We start from the raw sequence: 16200 nt of genomic DNA, 5'->3' as shown, positions 1-16200 counted from the left end.
GTTATATAGATGTAATCAATAACAAGTTTATTTCATATTCACATAGAACTAGACAATATAGAATCAGAAGTAACAACTGGTGGCAGGTATCAGATTAGTCCAACCACAAACGAGTTACTGATCATCACAACAGAGCCTAGTGACTCAGCTTTATTCTCATGTAATGCTTCAAATAGCCAAGGGAGCATTTATGCTGAAGCTACCCTCAATGTTTATCGTAAGTAAATCTTTAAGGTCTTAAGGTATTATAGACTATATAGAACACAGAAAGTTCAAAGTTAGTTATGACTTTTTAAAAATAAAAGACATTTGTTTTCTTAGAAAATCCAAACCAATATTTTCTGGTACAGTTTCCTTAAGTATTGTTTGATGATTTTTACTGAGTTGATGAATGTTTTTGAAATCTGTGATTAATACTCAGTTGCAAAATATCACACCTATTAGGACTAGTATATGTTAATGCAATATAAATCTAAACCCTGCTTTTTAAATTCCAGATTTGCTAGCTTAAAATTTAAGTCTAAATGAAGACATGCCATCCTACTCAGACACATTATTGCACCAACCAGACTTTGCTTTTAGTCCTAAGTGCTGCAGACTTTGCATAGAAGCAGCAAATTATATTTTCAAGTCTTTCAGACAAGGGATAAAACCAACACTCTACCACAGAGACATTTATATGAGTAAAAGCAAACCTATTGAATCTTGTGAAATGAATCAACCTACATATATTCTTCACATTTCAGAGAGAACTCAAATAACCCAACCCCCACAAGCCATTACAGAAGTAGAGAAAGGATCTGTAGCCTCACTTCAGTGTGGAGTGTCACATGACGTCAATGTCAACATAACCTGGAAGTGGTATCAGGGTCAAGTAGAGCTCAATCCATCAGACAGAATAACAATAGAACAGGATGGCACATTGACGATCCTTAGTGTTTATAGTAGTGACAGTGGTGTCTACAAATGTCAAGTTTTATCTGCAGGTGGTAATGATGAGAGGTCTACTAACCTTAAAGTTATAGGTTTGTGTTATTTATATATTCATTCAGATAGCCTTAAATACCAGGGTCATTATCTTATACAGTTTTAGCAAAAAATCTTTACATCTATTGAAGTTCTGAAAGAATAGTGTTCCAAATAATTGAGTCACCTATGAAAACAAGCGTTATTGATTTGGTTTTAAATATACTTATCTCATGATAAAGTAGTTAGCAAACATATTTTCATGAATGTTTTTTCCGATTTAGTCTATCCTAGCCAAATATGATTTGACTTATTTTCAGGATTTTTTGAAATATTAATACTAGTACATGTAGTATGTGGGAAGATTCAAGTTTCACGTATTCATGATGAATTATAATTGTCTAATCTTCCTGTCTTGATAGTGGCTTGAAAAATAAAATGTCTGAAAATTTGTTAGGTTGTATTATTTTTGTCATATGTTTATAATGGTTGCATATTTTCACAAGAATGATTAACTGCAGTTTGATTTCCTAGTTTGTTGATATTGAAGTTATAGATCAGTATACCAGTTGACACAAGTTTTATTTGATGTTTATTTTGGTAAAAATGTGAAACTGAAGAAATGTTAAATCCCAATTGATTGGATACATAGTAGGTTACATCAAATACTCATGTTTATGAACTTCTGGTATAGTTTTGATTATACCTCAAGATGTCTTACATTTATTTCCAGAATTACCTTTCATGCCTGTAATAACAAATATAGCTGTGCCTCCTACTGCCCTGAAAAGTGCCAACATTTCATTTTCTCCTGGTCCTAATGGTAACACACCAATAGAGAGGTTTATATTCCAGAAGAGAATGGTTACATATTATCCTGACAAAGGTTGGTAGAAAAGTTATATAACAAAATATATTCAATGATCTAATATGCACTATCAGTTTACTCCTCAGATAAGAATGTGACAAAAATGTAAGTTTTAACAGAAAATGTGTGTACTCAAAGAGGTCGCTTCAGTACAGAAATATCCTTTATGACATCATGAATAGACATATTGGACTATGAAATAGCAATTCACATATAAGTTTGATTTAATGAAATAAGGATTTAGCACACTTAAAGAAAATATGTTTAACTTGCATCTTGTATGACATTATATTTTTAGGCTAAGGCTGTTGCTCATATGTAAAGATTAATTTTAAGATTAGAAATGAAGAAATGTTCCCACTTTTTACTGTCTTCTCTTCCCTGCAAGCAGTTTAATGGCCTAAAGTTATTTGACGGAAGTGATCTTTGTGATTTTCTAGCTTACAACCCTAAAAGTTAAAATTTACATTTTTATCTTGCATGTATTTGTGTAATCAGCAAAGCATTCCACTATAGTGTTATTTTTTACAGGTGTAACTATGGGAGAAGATGAAGGCTGGGAGACATACCCACAAGATGTCGCTCCCAATGTCCGTTTCTTTGTTATGCCAAATCTACGACCGGCAAGATACTTTCAGTTTCGATTAAAGTCTGTTAACAAAGTAGGGGTAGGACCAGCCAGTCATGCTAAACCAAATACTCCATTACTTATGCCTGAACAGCGTTAGTATTAACTCAATTATAATTACTTGTTGATTGGATGGTATAACAAAATTACCTTGTCTGTCTGTCCATTCACCATGTTCATTGTTGTAACTTTCTTTACATTTTATTCTGCTTATGAAGTAAGAGACAATTTGATATTTGATTTGTAATGTTAAATTTTTTAGATGAACCCTGTAAGCAATGTTCAGATCTGTCAAATAGTCCCTTCCTTTTTGAATATACTTACATGTGCTTGCACACATATCTTTTATCTGATACTTCTCTTAAACAAGGTTTCAGCAAGAACATAAAAATTTACAGTCCTGAATTATTTTATCCACAGTAAAGATGGTAGGTACTTTATGAACTCAGAGGAAGAATTTTCCATGAAATAATATTGATACAAATTAAAATGTAATTTAATATTATAAAAGCTATGATCATTCTGTTTTATTTAGTTTAAAAAAAATTATACTTGAAATTTTAAAAAATTGTATCGAGTATTTTTGTATTTTATAGCACCGGAAGCTGCACCAAGAGGATTTTACGGAAGCCCAAGATCAAATTCTTCTATAATGTTGAATTGGCAGGCCCCACCATCAGATACTTGGAATGGAGACTTAACAGGCTATAAGGTTAAATACCGATTAAAGGGATATACTAGCCCATTTTTAGAGAGGAACACAAATCCATGGCCAAGTACTTCTTTCGAATTGACGGGACTTATCGTATTTACAGAATATGAAATAAAGATAGCAGCATATAATAATGAGGGTGTAGGCCTGTACAGTGATAGTATAAATGTCCGTACTAGAGAAGGTGTACCAGGAGTACCACCAACTGATGTAAACGTATCATCTGTTAATTCAACAGCCATTAAAATTGTTTGGCTACCTCCAGATGCTTCAAAAATAAATGGTGTCAACTTAGGGTATATCATTTTAGCCAAAGGTCCAGGGAATATTGAAGAGAGGCTTACTGTTCCGCCTGATCCTACAGACCCCTATAATTTTCAGCAGGCCTTTATGTACAATCTGAAGAAATTCACGGACTACACAATAACAGTTACATGTTACACAGGTCAGGGACCAGGACCTGCTAGTACTCCTGTTCATATCAAGACTGAGGAGGATGGTTAGTATTTCCTATTTCAAATCCTTTAAGGAATTCGCAGTTTTAGAATCTTGTATATTGCAAACCCTTTATGGAATTCAGAATTTTCCTGGTTAGACAAGTGCTGTTTTACAAAGGTTAAATTATCAGCAATATTTATTATTATTATATCACAACTCAAGTGTTCCTTTAGTCATGCTTCAGATGTTTGCAATGTTCGATTTGAACAGACAATACATTAAAGACTTATAAGTTTGCATTTTACAGAGTTACATATTTTTAGTGTTAGATTTTTATTCTTTTGTTGATAAAAACAATTGCTTAGGAATTTTTATCTACAATCCATTCATTTAAGCTGGTAATGAACTTATTGTATCTGTTTTGTTAACAAATTTATTTTATCTTTCAGTGCCTGATGAAGTAGTGCATCTATCCTTCACAGATATTTTTGATACTTCTGTCAAAGTTATATGGCAGCATCCTGTCGAAATCAATGGTATACTCACAGGTGGGTATTTTATGTAAAAAAATAATAATTATCATGATTATATAAACAAACATTGATTTGCAACAAAGAATGAGAAAAATAAGGGAAATGTTTATTCTCTTATTAATCTGTACTTCTGAAAGTTAAATTATGGTGTAACCTATTACTAACGGAAGATTTAAAAAAAAAAATTTGTTCAAAAATAGGTACTCTTCATTCAAAAGTACTCATTAACTCCTTATTCAGTTGTTGATTGGCAGGCAATAATGTCAGATCAATTATTAAATGGAATTTAAGTAAATTTTGCCTACGATGTGATTAGAATCTAAAATGTTTTCATTTTTCTCAGTATAAAAATATTGTATTAATTTCTAAGCTTACAGTGTTTTTTGCTTAAAGCACCAGCAGTAGTTAAAAATTTTGGTTCTCCAAAACAAAATTTAAATGCATTTAATTTTTTATTTACGTATTAAGGTTATACATTATTATGGGAAAAGAAAAATCAGAATAAGACTCGTAAAGATATCAATCTGAGTAACACTACACTGACCTATACTGTGAGAGACCTGGATCCCACAACTAAATATACCATCTATATCTATGGTAAAACAAGTAAAGGAGCTGGCAAGAATTCATCTGCTGACTTTGAATCTGGAGTGCCACCTGGTGAGTAGAAATTGAATTATATTCATATTTCAGAGTTTTTTTTCACAATATGCACTGACATTACTGACAGTTTTGATTAAATATTTATGCACCTTTTAAAACTTCACAATTCAGAAAATTAACAGGTAAAATAGTATGAATTTATGTGATAGAAGATGAGAGTGCATTTCTTTAGTTAAAATTTTGTTCTTGTATATTCTAATTCAATGACATATTTATATTGCTTTATTTAATAGAGAGACCAGGAGCACCATACAATCTGGGAATTTCAGACATTCAAGCAAGGTCTACACTACTACAGTTTTTACTAGGGTATGATGGGAAAACATCCATTACATTGTGGAGAATCCATGGACAGATTGATAACAATGATACATGGGTACCAGTTTATGAAATCTCTGATCCAGATGCAAGGACGATACTGGTACCAAATCTGAGGCCATTTACCATGTATAGACTCCGCATTACAGCTGTAAACATCGTAGGACCTGGTAATTACAGTGCACCTAGCCGACAGTTCCAGACTGCTCAGGCTCCTCCTAATGTACCTCCTGATAATGTTACTGTTCGTGCCATTAATTCCACTGCACTCAGGATAAGCTGGGCTGTAAGTACTGTTACTATATAATTCAACTTTTAGTTGAGAATAGGCCTCTTTGAGTGATGCAATTTCACAGTCAAATACACCAATCTCTAATTGTTTTTATATGAATGAGTTACACTGATTGACCTGTGGTGAGTTAGTGTAACTGACATCATTTAACAATCAGTTCTTACTTTGATTTAAAAACAAAAGCATTGTGACATAGGAAATGTAAAGCAAAGTGCATGAATTTGCAAGACGCCTATATAGTTATATTATTACATACATATATATTTGCTTTAAAATTTTCTGTTTGTGACACAAAACAATGCCAGATACATGTATAATTATTGAAAAGTTAATAATATTCACATTCTGATTGTATTAATTGTCTAAATCTTATATCTGTTTTATAATTATTTTGACAGCCTCTTTCCCAGTTGAACTGGAATGGTTACCCTCGTGGTTATAGAATGATTTACAAACGTAAAGATGAGGTGAATACCCATGAGGTAGTGTTAGACACAGACAGTGAGAGTTATACATTGGCTAAGTTAGAGGAATGGATGGAGTATGAAGTGAAGATGAATGCCTATAATGATGTAGGGTCCAGTCCCTTTAGTCCCATCAGTACAGAGAGGACCAGAGATGCAAGTAAGTATTTTTATGTGCATTATTGTATAAGGCTTTAAACTGATTTAATATGCAAAATTATATAGATATATACAGATAGTCATTTTGGGGCCCTTTATAGCTTGCTGTTTGGTGTGAGCCAAGGCTCTGTTTTGAAGACTATACTTTGGCCTATAATGGTTTAGGTTTTACAAATTGTGACTTGGATGGTGAGTTGTCTCATTGACACTCATACCACATCTTCTTATATGAACAATAAGCAAATATATGAATTTGGTTATATGACAAAACTTATCTTGGTACATTAAATTGTTATTATGGCAATTCTATATTTGAAAATAAACAATTACAGAACCCAGTCATGGTCCAGTTGCAGTAACAGCTGATGCAATATCATCAACAGCCATAAATGTTACATGGGGAGATGTACCACTGGATGATAGAAATGGCATTATACTTGGTTATAGGGTGAGTAATCAATACATATTGGTTTATAATGAGACTGTTTTAAACAAATTTTAGCACTCAAATAGAAAATTCAGTGAATTCACCATTGCTTTACACATATTTGTAATAATCTCCAGAAATAAAAAAAAAAAAAACTAATTAAGGCATTAATAAAATTGAGAATGGAAATGGGGAATGTGTCAAAGAGACAACAACCCGACCATAGAGAAGACAACAGCAGAAGGTCACCAACAGGTCTTCAATGCAGCGAGAAATTACCGCACCCAGAGTCGTCCTTCAGCTTGCCCCTAAACAAATATATATACTAGTTCAGTGATAATGAAAGTTTATAGCCATGTGGATAGCACCTGTGTGATAAAATTATATTTGAAATGGCATATTTTTTTTTATCCAAATTACATATTAAGTAATATAAGAATTAGTTACATGATAGAAAGAATTTTGATGGTATAAAAGTTCCTATCTAATGTCCTAACACTAATTTGTCAGAATAGACGATACAAGTTTATCAGGCTTTTACTTTTTTTGTATAGGTTATGTACAAGTCCTTATCAGAGAACATCAAAGACCAGTATAAAGATGTACCAGGCAATGAAACATATTATGTACTGCTAACTAATCTAAGAAAGTATGTGGAATACCAGGTACAAGTGTTAGCTTATACCAGAATGGGAGATGGTGTCCTCAGTCAGAATGTACTTAGTGTGCAGACAGATGAAGATGGTAAGATATAAATTGATTATGATCTGTGTATAAACCCCAAGATAGGCTCTTAATAGTATAAATTGGATAAAGGACTGTGTTAATGCATTCGACCTGATTACAAGACCTACAGTGATTTGAGCCTCAGTCTGAATTGATTTTCTTTATATTTCAATACTTTAAGGTCAAGAAAGATTTATGGACAATTTTGCAGTACCTAAGGCATAAACCATGATAGTATTTTTAATGTGGCATTTTTAATGATTTTTTCCCGTTAGACTTAGGTTTTAAAAATGGATTGTCTACTAGAACTATACCCCATATTATTTTACAGTACCAGGACCTCCAACTAAAATATGGTTTCCAGAAGTTACTTATTCCACTGCTAAAGTTGTATGGGAGCCTCCAACACAGCCTAATGGTATACTAACTGGTTACCTAGTATCCTATAAAGAGAGAGATGGCAGCCTGCAGGGTAACAGTTCAGACTTACCCGTCACACAGAAGCAATATACAGTGGCAACATTACAGAGGGAACAGTATTACATCTTTAAAGTGATGGCAAGGACCAGATTAGGATGGGGAGAACCTAAAGAAGTTCTTGTCTATACCATCATCAACAGAAGTAAGTGAATATCTAGGAACAACCAGATAGAAAATATATATCAATATAAAACATGGCTGAGTTAACCATGTTTGTTAGCACTCAACACTCCCCCAACCTGGGAAAGTAATACAATGTAGCAGCAAATCAGTTTTTAAGAAAATTATGTCACATAATGTAGGATTATATACAAGTAAAACATGTTAAAATGTATGAAATGATTGGGAGTTAATGGTGTAATTTTCAATAGACATCATAAGTTTCTCTCTTATTTTACCGAAGTAAAATTTGAAAAAATAATTTTTAAGAATCATTTTAATTTTTTGTTGGAACATTGTTACTTCCTGTTATTGCGGACAAGTTAGACATTTTTATGTTGACACATTAATAGTCCATTCTTTATTTTCACCTTTTATTTGGTAAAAATCATCAGTCAAATACATGTCATTTTAATGTATTATTTCTGACTTCAGGAAAGCCAGATAAGCCAATGAAACCTCAGATAACAGCTGAAGTACAGGCCAGGAATATAACAATTAGTTGGCAACCAGCCTATGATGGTTATGGTCCTATTAGAAACTATACCATACAGTATAAGAGTGAAGGAAAGAATTGGGTTGATTTCCAAGAGAGTATTCCTCCATCATCTTCAACTTTTACAGTTACTGGGTAAAATTTTAACCTATTTACCAGAATAGACCATTACCAATTTAAACAAATAAATTTTACCAATAAATGGCAGTCAACCTTACTCTTCTACAGTTATAGCAGCAGTCCTTTACAAATGTGTTGTTCAAATGATTATATTAAGTCGTTTTTTTCCAGGCATGTTTGTGCAAACAGCTTCTTTTCTTATAACATGTACAAACTGCAATCTTCTTCTGAATTCTAATTTATTGATATTTCAGTGATATATGACTATTGTATATTATTTACTTCAGATTACATCCTAACACTCGTTACAACTTTCGTGTAGCAGCTACCAACGATATAGGAAAAAGTAATTTCAGTGATCCTTCAGATGAAGTGAGAACTCGACAAGACAGTAAGTTTAACCATTAACAATGATTAAAGGATTGAACTATGGCTTTAATCTGAGCTACCCAGCAGTCCAAGATTGTTAAGAAATCTACTAGCCCATACAACTTACAGATTAATTACAACTTTCTCTTTCTGCTGGCTGATTTGCAACTTTGTGTATCACTTATCAAAAATTGGAGAAATACTTTTTGGATTTACATCTTCTTTGCCCTTTGTTAACTTTTGAAAATATCGTTTCCTCTGAAACTAATATTTTGGTACAAATTCTTTAAGTAATGTCTGCAAGTAAAAATAATTTGTATGGTTTGGTATCTTTTACATTGCATATAAAGTTAATTTTCTATTTACTTTTCAGAACCTGAAGGAGCTCCACTTAATTTACAGGTCAAACCTCTCACTACCGATTCAATTCATATAACATGGGAGGTAAGTCAACCTATAAAGTATAAAAAAAAACCCAATAAATTGTGCTTTTTTTTTTTTTTTAAATTTTGAAACCTATAACTGGATTTTTTTTTTCAAAATCAAAAGTGGCAACAATTTAGATTTTTAAGTAGGTGAGGGAGTGTAAAGCTAAATATGATACTTAAAGCATAATTTTAAGTAAATATTTGATATTGTGAAATTACAATATATAATTATATAATCAATCAAACATACATCTTAGTGATACACCATTTTATTACATAGATTATTTATATATTATATAAATATTTATGTGAAAGTAGTTAGCGTTAATATTTAAGTTTGTGCATGATGCTGGCATGAATAATGCATATTTGAAAGTTATGAACATGAAACTTTTGAAAATGAGATGTGCAACTGCTGTTTTTTTCTAGTTGCATGAATATTGAAAAACTAATAATATCTGATAGCTCAGGTATATTAGATATGTGAAGTATTTTAATGAACTAGTTTGGCTTATTATGCATGTAGGCTCCGCCGAAGTTACTTTGGAATAGTGACAAACTAAACTACACAATGAGTTTTAGAGAATATTTCCCAGAAGGACCATGGATTTATCAGGCAGATACATATTTGTACTCGAGTGTTGTCACTGGTCTTCATCCTAAGACATATGAGTTCAGAGTACGAGCAGTCAATGACCTAGGATGGGGCTCGTGGAGTACTAGCACCGTGGAAGACATTGAGCTTGGTACTAAACATTGGTGTACCTAAATATTTGGTGTTGTAGCTTATGAAATACTTTCCATAAGAGAGAAATTTAAATTTAGAAGAAAATAAACTCAAAATATATGTGTTTTTTTTTGGTTATTGTTGTAATTCAGTTAAAATAAAAATTAAAAACCGTTGTTGTAATTCAGTTAAAATAAAAATTAAAAACCGCTCATTTTCTCTCTCATGAAAACAAGTATTTTTGCGTCTTTTCTGCATGACTTTTTTATGGTTCTGATACTTGTGCACTCTGCATGTTTATGAAATGAATGTTTAAAATCTCTCCTAAAATCTTAAGCTTACATGTATAGATGGAAAATATGAATGTTTTTTTAGATAATTCCATCAAAACAGTAGATGAAACTTTTATTGTAAAAGATAAAACAAATTTTTAAATAGAAGAAATACTGTAAACCAACTTATATTTCAAGTTTAGTTCTTCCTTTCAAGATTCTAAAATTGTCTCAATGAAGATAGATAAGGAAAAATCGAAGTTTTACATATTCACGGCGATTCATATTGGTGTTATTTTTCTGCTCGTGAAAGTTGCGAAAAAAATTGCTATGGAAAATTAGTTGGTTTACAGTAATAACAATTGTTTGATGATTTATTTTACTACAATATTTGAATTTGAATTGAAAGGTCATTTATATTTTCCATCTTGATAGAGTAAGAGCATTTTGTCAACACTGATTGCCAACAGATGCTCCTATTCCATTTATGTCAACACTTATTTCTCTTAGCTTTTTTATGTTTTTAGTACTATGTTATATGTTGTGGTAATAATTTTGTTGTTGTGTAGCATCCTGATCCTGCAACTTGGAATGGCGCTATTGTTGGTTACCTTATACAGTACCGTAAAGCAGATATGGCGAGTTACAACGAGATATCGGTACAATACCCAAAAAAGGAACTCATACTTGATGATCTTGTCAAATATGTCAATTATGAAGTGAAGATTATTGCTTTTAATTCAATTGGCAATGGGCCACCAAGTACTATTTCATCTGTATATGTTGGAGAAGCAGGTATGATAATAATAACAACACCCTGTATGATTGGTATTGGGGTCATGGCACTACCATTTTAATAGGTCATTTTGCATATAACATTGTTCAAAGTTATAAAACGTCTTTGCTGGCCTTCTGTTTTCAACAAATTCAACTCCTTGGACACAAGATTTTTTTTTGGTGATGTTTTGACTAAGATAAACTAATTATTCATTGAATGCTGTATAAAGATAATTTGTTTGATAAGTATAAAATGAAAGAAACAAAAACTTTCTTGATTATCAAAAGTACAATTTAAAAGTGATTCCATATCATCTCAGGGCTTTCTAACCAAACTATCATGAGAATAGTGGATGAGTCATTTATCATGGGGTATGGGTCCATTAAGTTATGGTTTCATATGTGTCCAAGAAGTCAGTTTAATTATATAGGGAGGGAATTTAGAAAGTGCAGACATGAGCTTTAAATTAAAACATTGAAAATTGAACAGATAGTTTAAAAAAGCCATGGTACTTTTTACATTTCTTTATGCTTTCTTTGAATGGACTGGTATGTCATTTGCATGAGGTTTATTGTACTATTCTATTTAAATGTGTTTATTTTTGTATTTAATTCTTTGTAGATTAACTATAACATTGATGGGTCTTTATTATATGTTATAACAATGAGGAATGAATAGCTAAGTTTTGACAAGCATGATGTCTACAGTTTATTTTGAATGTTTTAACTTTGAAACTAAAAAGCCTGTTCTATTTGTAATTAAAATGTATGTTCTTTAGATTTTAATACTCTGTGATGTTATAATTTGTCTCAGTTTTGCTGATCAAACATGCATTGCCAAGAATTGATTGTTTCTTCTATGATTGATTGATTAACATTGCTTTATCTGATTTCTATAGCACCATCAGCTGCTCCTGTCAGTATTACTACAGAGGCAATGAATTCAACACAAATCAAAGTTAAATGGGAACCACCACCTACAGAAACACATAATGGAGAACTTTCTGGATACAAGGTATTAAAAATATAAATAGGAATAGATATGAGTGAAAAAAAGAATAAAATCTCGAAATATATACTAATCTGTACAATGATGGTTTCACAATTGGGCCACCTGCCTATTTTTATGTTATTAAAGCTTTCTTATTACTTTCAACGTAGTAAATTTCAGGCAGTCCTCAATAAGGTGGTCCATGTTTGTTAATATTTGGTAACTTGATAATGTCAATAGTGAACATTTCTCAGGGTTGGAAGACAATTGCTTTTCCCCTAGACAGCAGAAATAACAAAGGCTTATGATGTCATGCATTCTGTTTATACTCAGCTGATGAGAAAAAAACATATCTATTGTGAGATGAAAAATGGCCGTTCAGCAAGGTCAAACTAGAACTAATTTGAATTTTTGAAATGTATAACTTTTGTAGGTGTTCTACTGGTTGGCATCCTCAGACCCAAATACAGCATTGTCAGTAATAGTGAGAGAAAAGGAAGCATTCTTGAAGCATCTGTCAATCTACACAATGTATCTTATAACAGTCCAGGCTTACAACTTGGCAGGAGAGGGACCTAAAAGTTCCCCTCATTCTAGTAGAACGAAACAAGAAAGTAAGAATGTGTTGTATTATAGTCTGTAGAATTAAGCAAGAAAGTATTTTTGTGTTTTAATTGAGCAAGAAAGTATATGTTTTTTTTATAGCCATATATCATATGAATTTATTCCCCCACTTTTATAATCAGATTTGAAGTTATGCTTTATTTATTTTAACTTATTAAGGATGTGAGATGAGATATCCATGTTAAAACCAAACTTTTAATTTTAGAATATTGATTTACCTTCCAGTTACAAAATCATCAAAGTTGTAAAAGAAAATTATTTTCATTTTCATATTTTATGTATCAAGCTTTCATTACAGTAAAATGGATGACCAGACCAGTTAAATTAAACTTATCTGTTATATCTTACAGAACCTGGAGTGCCTGGTGAAATAGTCATAGTTAATGCTACCATGACAACAGTCAATGTAACATGGGGTCGTCCTAAAGAGCCAAATGGTATAATAACAGCATATGAATTAGCGTATAAACAACAGCAATCTGGAGATGGTTAGTATTTTTGAATTATTGATAAATTGTTACTGTTAGCACATCTTTTGTGGAAATATATATATCATAAATAAAAAAGGTTTCTGAACATCACACTAAAGTATACAAAATATAAATGAACAAAAATGTGAAAGTATTGGAAATACTTCCAAATGATCGAATTAGTGTTTAGATATAGATTTTAGAATATTTTAAATTATTGGAAGTACCTATATTGTTCTAAAAACCTGATATAAGCAATATCCAAAAGATATTTAAATCACTACATATAAGCGATAAGTTTATTATTATGTTTTATATAGAATTTATTATGAAGGCCATAAAAGTGTACATTTAATAAAATTGTTGTATTTATTTTTAGAGAGTCGTCTTACTCAGTTGACAATACCAGGAACCAGAGAGCATGTTGTTATAGATAAACTGGAAGAGGGAAAGGTTTACGATTTCACTGTCAAAGCTGTAACATCTATAGGGGCTGGACCGGAAACAACTAAATCTATAACCATGGGACCACAGCCAGGTTTAAATTTTAACAATTTTATCATCATATGATCCTTTTAATTTTTCTGAAAAGTTGAATATGTTTTGCAGGGCCATAACTAGCCTGTTTTAAAAGTGAGGCAAAATATATTTGCCGAGCGTAGCAAGGCGAAAAATTTTCAGCGAGGGGTCTGGGGGCCGCTCAAGGCCCCCAGAAGCTCTGAGAAAAAGAAAGCAAAATCGTGCATTCTGAGCGTTTCCCGGACTCTTTCTTACATTGAAACGCAATTATCTTTTAGCTATTTTTTTCGACAAATTCTGGTCTCAAAGCAAATATATAGATTGATTGTAATTTAAAACTTTTAGGTTTTAGGGACAACATCAAAAGGCTGATATATAGGATAAAGCAAACATCGTTATTCTCATAATCATTAATACCGAAGCTGTCTGTTCTTGTCTTGTTTTGTGTTTAGACTTGGGTGATTTTTCTATAACTGGATTTATTTATATTGACAGTGCAGTATTATACTTTTAAGTACTAGTACTGCTTAAGTCGATACTAGGGACAATCTTGACCTTGTGTAATGGTATTAATGATTCATGCATTGTTGAAGACCCTCCAGTGACTATTAAGATGAAGAACAGGAATGAAAACCCTGACCATTGATAATTTGTATTTTTTCTATGCATTGACTTTGTGTGCGATTAGGTTTCGTGCACGTTTACTCCATATTCCTTTATTTTCTGCACTGTGAAACTCTGTTACAGGGTCTGAACATGACTTAATGCAAGTTTAACCCTTCAATGCAGGGACAGTCTATACCTAGTATAGAAAGTCCCTGTTCAATGTAAAAGATCATATGGCAAAACATTGTTGTTGTTTTTTAATGATTTGATACCGGCAGATTGGTGGTCTTACTTTAGTTAAAACCATGTCAGCTATCTAGTTTTATCTATAAAAAAGAGCCAGTTTAGTATTCTTTGATATTAACCTCAATTCTCCTTGAAGAAACGAATATTTTTTCTGTGTCCAGTAGCATCGTATCTTAAAACATTTCTCGCATAATTTCTGAACATCGGTGGATATGCAACATTGCCAAACCGCACATTTACAAATGAAAGTCAACACTTAGACAATAGTCATAAACTAGGACAATAAATGAACAAAAGACAAACCCGGGTACAAATAATGACATCAACACTAAAAACTAAAAGTAAAATAGAAACAAGGATCACGAAAAACATGCAGGGGTGAAGAAAGCTTGCTTCTTGCAAGACACTTGCCGTGAAAACAATTTAATAGGAAGACAAGCTTTTGATTCAATTTTTTTTTTTTTTTTTTTGAAATTTCCAACATGAGGCATTTGCCTCATTTGCCTCCATGTAGTTACGGCCCTGTATTGTATACGGCCCTGTTTTGTATACTTGAATGGCTATGTTTCACTCTTAAACATATATACAAAGGCTTTCTTTAAAAGAATATTCTATATTTTATCCAAATCTTTAGAAATGTACTGCTATTGAAATATTGTTGTTCTGTACTTGCTGAGGTTTCTGTATGCAGTGACCTTAATCATGACACTTCTCAATTGGTACCTTTCCATCATGATTTCTCAATTTCCCTTTTTAAAAATTACATTTCAAGAAAAGCTGACATATTTCATAACAATAACTTCTATTTTCAGGTTCTCCTGGTAGACCAGATCAACCCACTGCTGTAATTGAAGGAAGAAATGTTGTGCTACAATGGAGAAATGGTTCAGAAGGGATAGCACCTATAACAGCTTATTACATACAAGCTGTTAGCAGAAGTAAGTAGTTTTATCCCCATTTATTGTTAAATACATATTCAAATGATAGACATACTGTATTGGGGGGAAATGATATTTTTGTAGATATTCAATTTTCATCTGGATACAAGTATATCTAGTATATTCTTCTTTGACCATATATATTATACAAATATAGCCTTTGTATGAGGTCGATACAAGGATATATTGACCTGAAAGAAGTATATTGACTGAGAACGAAGTCCGAGGTCGATATACTTCTTTGGGTCGATATATCCTGTATTGACCTCATACAAAGGCTATATTTGTTATATTATTAATTTCCGACCATGTTTGTATCAAAATCGTCATTTTGGTTTGTTGAAACTTTATAGATATTACATTGTCTCCTTGACAATAACAACATATTAGTTGTTATTTAATTTACTTTTTTTTTGGACATCTTATGTATTTGAAGATTTTTTTTCGTCAAATAATCGGTCACAGATATCATTTGTTTCAAAACATTAAACAATATCCTGAAATTCATTACATGACGTCACAAAGTATATTTCGGTTTTTAAATATTCTAAAAATAACCGTGCAATATGCTTTTTGCCGGTCAATATGCTTTTTGCTATCCGCCGTTTTCTCTCTACCTTCGAAAATATAGTTTAACATGTGACTATCCCTAAACGAATCAAATTTGTTAAAATATACGAATTATTAATATTAAAAGTTATTATCCTTTACCTACAAAATAAATTAATATTGGTATTCCATGAATAATAATTGAATTCAGATAAAATTTTAACTACAACTTGCT

At 31.9% G+C, this 16200-nt stretch overlaps 1 protein-coding gene across 1 annotated transcript in view; it reads left to right on the top strand.

Annotated features, from left to right (window-relative positions):
* LOC139487894 (protein sidekick-2-like) overlaps window positions 1-16200 on the top strand; it is a 36813-nt gene that overhangs the window by 8538 nt on the left and 12075 nt on the right. The window contains exons 9-29 of the mRNA XM_071273093.1: window positions 47-217; window positions 747-1025; window positions 1700-1852; window positions 2366-2557; window positions 3059-3673; window positions 4062-4160; window positions 4614-4805; window positions 5042-5412; window positions 5817-6042; window positions 6374-6489; window positions 7023-7212; window positions 7526-7816; window positions 8269-8464; window positions 8737-8840; window positions 9192-9262; window positions 10815-11040; window positions 11922-12037; window positions 12447-12627; window positions 12988-13125; window positions 13487-13645; window positions 15291-15416. Coding sequence (XP_071129194.1) covers window positions 47-217; window positions 747-1025; window positions 1700-1852; window positions 2366-2557; window positions 3059-3673; window positions 4062-4160; window positions 4614-4805; window positions 5042-5412; window positions 5817-6042; window positions 6374-6489; window positions 7023-7212; window positions 7526-7816; window positions 8269-8464; window positions 8737-8840; window positions 9192-9262; window positions 10815-11040; window positions 11922-12037; window positions 12447-12627; window positions 12988-13125; window positions 13487-13645; window positions 15291-15416 — 4212 coding nt within the window. The remainder of the gene's footprint in view (window positions 1-46; window positions 218-746; window positions 1026-1699; window positions 1853-2365; window positions 2558-3058; window positions 3674-4061; window positions 4161-4613; window positions 4806-5041; window positions 5413-5816; window positions 6043-6373; window positions 6490-7022; window positions 7213-7525; window positions 7817-8268; window positions 8465-8736; window positions 8841-9191; window positions 9263-10814; window positions 11041-11921; window positions 12038-12446; window positions 12628-12987; window positions 13126-13486; window positions 13646-15290; window positions 15417-16200) is intronic.

This window comes from Mytilus edulis, chromosome 9 (genome assembly GCF_963676685.1).
Source record: "Mytilus edulis chromosome 9, xbMytEdul2.2, whole genome shotgun sequence".
NCBI classification, from domain to species: Eukaryota; Metazoa; Mollusca; class Bivalvia; order Mytilida; family Mytilidae; genus Mytilus; species Mytilus edulis.
The sequence above is the reverse complement of the archived record's forward strand: the minus strand, read 5'-3'. Positions and strand labels throughout refer to the sequence as shown.